Raw genomic sequence first — 4,378 nt, forward strand, 5'->3', positions numbered from 1 at the left:
GCTATATCACTACGCTGTGGGGACATGTACATGCCCCCAGAGTGTAGTGCTGTAGCTGTTTTCATTTTTGTTCCGACAGTACTTGGTGACTTCGAGAAACGAAGATCTATGTGGAAAATTGCCGGATTTCTCCTCTAAGTTCTCTAAAGATTCTCATCGTTATAAAATAATGGTCTGTAAAATGAGGGACTAATTATGCGTTCCATTTGTACATGCTGACAGCTTGTGACAACCCGTAACTTGTGAAATGACATAACTTTCTTTTCATAAGAACTTGCCGTGAACTATGACTATGACAATATAATAATTACGATAAAAAAACAATAAAACTAAACAATCAACCAACACCAACAGACCATGCACACACCAACATAATTGTGATTTGTGATTACAAATAAATATTTCTTGACGACTTATTAAATAGTATCATTCTTCTGTTTCTCAGGCCATGGCTCTTTCAGGAGATGGGAGTCTTTCCTGTAGAAAGCTCAGTGCCGCCCAACACTTGAACACTTCCCATTAAAGTGTGTGGAAAATGATCATAAATGTTTCAAGAACAAACAAGACATTTGTTTTGTGAAGCTATTCTTTTTTATTCATGTGTTAAAAGAGCAGAATCCGCAGAGGTGTTGGTAGGCCAACAACTGACTGGATTATGTTACCAAATGTTGAATTGCTCAAGAATTTCACAAGGTCACATTTACTCATGGCAGAAAAAAGACATTAGAACTAATAGTGGATATGTTGAGTGACAGAAGTGGGTAGGGAAAGGCTACATAGGATACCACCATAGGTCTCCAGCCAGTCCGCATGTTCACTCAGGGGCACTCGTCGAAGTAGTCAGAACGAACAACGGAGCATTTCTGTGGAAACCTTTTGGCCATCCTGCAAGAACAATATGGACAGTCAGGAGAAGATAGATAGATAGATAGATAGATAGATTTTGTGGGCTGGATTAGTTTGGGCTGGCTTCCAGGTTATAGTAATACTTGCATGGGTGGTTAAATATTACTGACTGTGACGTAAACCCTCACAAGAAATATCAGGAATTTTTTGTGCAAGCAAAAATATGACAAAAAGACCAAAATAAGCTTTTCCAATAACTGCCAAATTGAGAGATTCTAATCCTCGATCTGAAATGGTTGTCTCTACTCACCCTCTGGCCCTCACGATGAGAGTGTGTGTGTGTGTGTGTGTGTTTACCTGAGAAGTTTACACACAATGTTTCTGTGTATAATTTATTCATAATAATGACACACGTTTTGTGTATAATAATAATCATAATAATAATAATCATCATCATCATAATAATAATAATTGACACCCAATGTTTTGTGTGTAATTAATAATAATATTTTTTCATCATCATTATTATTATTACTAGTATTCATTTGTTTATTTGTTTGTTTATTTATTTATTTATATTTATTTATTACTAGTATTATTATTAGAAGTAGTGGTTATAGCGTTTATCTATTTATTTGCTGGTTTGTTTGTTTGCTTGTTTTAATTCAGTTCCTCACATATTTTCTTGGTCTCTCTTCAGTTCCTTCATACAGGCCATGTCATCCCTGATGCCCATCAAATCTATGAGGAAAAACAAAACTCAGAATTAGTAAAAACAGTGATTGTAACAGTTGTAGTTATGTTTATCCCACATTGGTGAAATAGTCATGACTGATTTATGTTTAAGGCCAGTTTGGGTACCCCTAGTAAAGTTGACTAAAAATATATTTTGTCAATTTATCTTTACCCACACTGAAAACCTTGAAGGGAAACAAACTTATTCTGAGAAAAAAGAATATCTCTATAATATTTGTAACAAAAACGCAGTGTGGAAGGTGCTGTATGTTTGCAATCTCAATTCTCAAAGAAATGATGGCAATTAATTGCCTACCAGTAATCAATAAAATACATTAAAGTATCCAATCCTAGCCAATATGGGAGAAGAACCCCGCCCCCCCAAAAAAACTCACCACTGCAGCGCATCTGGCATAGCTCAAGTGAAGGTGTATCCAATGGGCTCAACGGGTTCAACGGGTTGTTTCGCGCCTCTTCTGCTCTTATGCATATTGTCACCACCCACCGTCCGAACCGTATCTTGATGCAGCCTCTGCTGCCCATCACTGCCCGCTGCCTCAGTTGGAGTGGTTGCCGGACCGGCCTGGTCAGTGGAGGAATCACAGGCTCGGGTCCCTCTGGCTTGTCAGCCGGCTCAGTCGCACCCTCTGGCCTGGAGGGGTGAATGACAGTCACCAGGGTCGGGTTGACCTCGGCTTTGCTGACTGGGGAAGAGGGGAGATTATGGGATAAGAAACTGCAGCTATACATAAATATATAAATGTACTTCATCAGCATGTATGCATCCAGAATGAATAGTCACTACTAGTTTTAAGCAAAGCAGTAAAAAAATGTTTTAATTGAACATCAACTCAATCCATGAAGCATTAAAATCAGTCTTAGTAAAAGTAAAGGTTCAACACTCACGCTTGGCCACAAGGTCCTGCAGATTGAACGCCCCCTTCCTGCCGCCTTTGTCCTCCAACAGTGCGTCCTCGAGCGCTGCCTTCAGCTCGCACTTGGTCAGAAACTGTCCCTCAGCCGGACCAGCGACCAGCGCCGTGACCATCGCCACCGCCAGCAGCCCCAGCATCTCACCCAACGCCAACGCTTCCGTCCCTTAAACTCCTTGTCCGTTGATCTGCAGGTAAAGGGGAAAAGTCGCTGTGTGTGAGGAACTGGGGCAGACTGACGGTGCTTTATACACAGTTGAGAGGCAGGGAGGGGGCCTATTCTTCTATTGAGCAGTTTTGTTGTTCAGGTTTTGTTAACACATTCCCATTGGTGTTGGGTAACAATTGAGTATTTGATTTCAGGTATGTGGTTTCCCACAGGATTAAGAACAGCCTCACAATGTCCAAAAAGATTTTTGTTTAAGATCTCAGATATACACAGGAGAGGTGGTACAGTTTTTCTTACTAGATGCACTTGATGAAATACTCCAAACTCTATTGGATTAACTGAGTTGAACAAATAAGAAGTCATCAGATATTGTTTGCATTATTATGAAACTCTGAAGTGATGTGAAATTTCTTTGCAAAATGTTTTCAAAGATACCACCTCTGCGTTGTTACAGAATTTGCAAGCATGGATCAAAGAGACTAAAGGCACCTTTTGATGACTGAGAGAAGAACTGTCTCTATTATATTGTGAAAGGGCAATACAAAGGGTGACAAGTCCAGGTGTGTACTGTAGGTCTGTCAATGACAACTGACAAGTAGCTGTACTTGAATGTACAAATTTGTGTAGTCTAGGTGCTTATTTTAGGTCTTAAAGGTCAATGACAGGTGCATGTTTGGAGGGAAGAATATAATTCATGCTGTGGTATGCTTGTTCGCCTTTTTACACATACTACGCACACTTTCAAGAAATGGCACAGACATCGCAAAAATTAGGGTTGAACGTGCATTGTTTGAAGGAATGTTTAACTTTTGTTGCATGTCTGAAATGTTTTGTAAGCGTTATTTTGGCCAGACTGCTTTTGTTTAAGACTGTGTGTTAATTGTTTTGAAAATGTGATGTTAGAGTTGACAGAAGCATGAAAGCAAATGAAGAAAAACTGTAAATTCATTGTGCCAAGGCTGTACAACATGACACAGGTAAGGAATAATGTATAGAATGCCGGTCATTATGGGGAAAATAAGTCCCGACAGGACGAACCGGACCCCGACGCGCCAGCGGAGGGGTCTTGTTTCGCCCTGAAGGGACTTATTTTCCCATAATGGGAAACCCACACCACTGATATAGACTCCCAACTCAAGTTACTACATACACGCAGGGCAAGTTACACTGAGGGCTCAATTTAGCTAGCTATTGTTAAACCCCCTAGACTAACAAGCTATCTTGGTAAATTAGGTAGGCTGGCTTTTGGTTTTCGCGTTTGACTTTGGCATTCGCGGAATTTGCATTTGTGGGTCGCGGGGTGAACCCTCGGTTGTAACAGGGGGCCTTACAATAAAATAATTTATGTGTACATTTAGTAACCGTACACCAACAATGATTCCTGGGTCACTGAAAGACCGGGGTACACGAAACTTGGTGGGCATGTAACCCCACATGGATAGCATGAAACCATTGCTTTTCGTTTTGATCTGTAGCCCCCCCGCTGGACTGGACCCCCTGAAAGGAGACAGTTTTCTGTGAATATCTTGAGAACCGTAGGGCCTAGGATGACCAATTTTTTGCATATGTTTGCCTCCAGGGGTCATGTAAACCCATTCCATATGCACACATGTGCATAAACAGATACACACACACACACACACATACATTCACAGTAATCCTACGTATGGCACATAATCACACAGTAGACATATAT

General features: G+C 40.6%; 1 protein-coding gene across 1 annotated transcript; it reads right to left on the bottom strand.

Moving 5' to 3' along the window:
- Nucleotides 1–572: 572 nt before the first annotated feature.
- On the bottom strand, nt 573–3,691 carry LOC125297975. Its single transcript, XM_048248578.1, has 4 exons — nt 2,488–3,691; nt 1,977–2,285; nt 1,524–1,587; nt 573–885 (listed from the first exon to the last, which is right to left on the bottom strand). Exons 1-4 carry the CDS (start codon nt 2,651–2,653, stop codon nt 819–821), a joined length of 606 nt encoding a protein of 201 aa, XP_048104535.1. The 5' UTR covers nt 2,654–3,691; the 3' UTR covers nt 573–818.
- Between the last annotated feature and the right edge of the window lie 687 nt (nt 3,692–4,378).

This window comes from Alosa alosa, chromosome 7 (assembly GCF_017589495.1).
Source record: "Alosa alosa isolate M-15738 ecotype Scorff River chromosome 7, AALO_Geno_1.1, whole genome shotgun sequence".
Lineage (NCBI taxonomy): Eukaryota > Metazoa > Chordata > Actinopteri > Clupeiformes > Clupeidae > Alosa > Alosa alosa.

Bases quoted from the DNA above. Each gene is read 5' to 3' on its own strand.
- LOC125297975 (XM_048248578.1), bottom strand. From the start codon at position 2,653: ATGCTGGGGCTGCTGGCGGTGGCGATGGTCACGGCGCTGGTCGCTGGT. The intron at 2,286-2,487 runs GTGAGTGTTGAA...CCTCTTCCCCAG, and splicing joins GCAGGACCTTGTGGCCAAGC to TCAGCAAAGCCGAGGTCAAC. The intron at 1,588-1,976 runs GTGAGTTTTTTT...TTTTCCTCATAG, and splicing joins ATGCCAGATGCGCTGCAGTG to ATTTGATGGGCATCAGGGAT.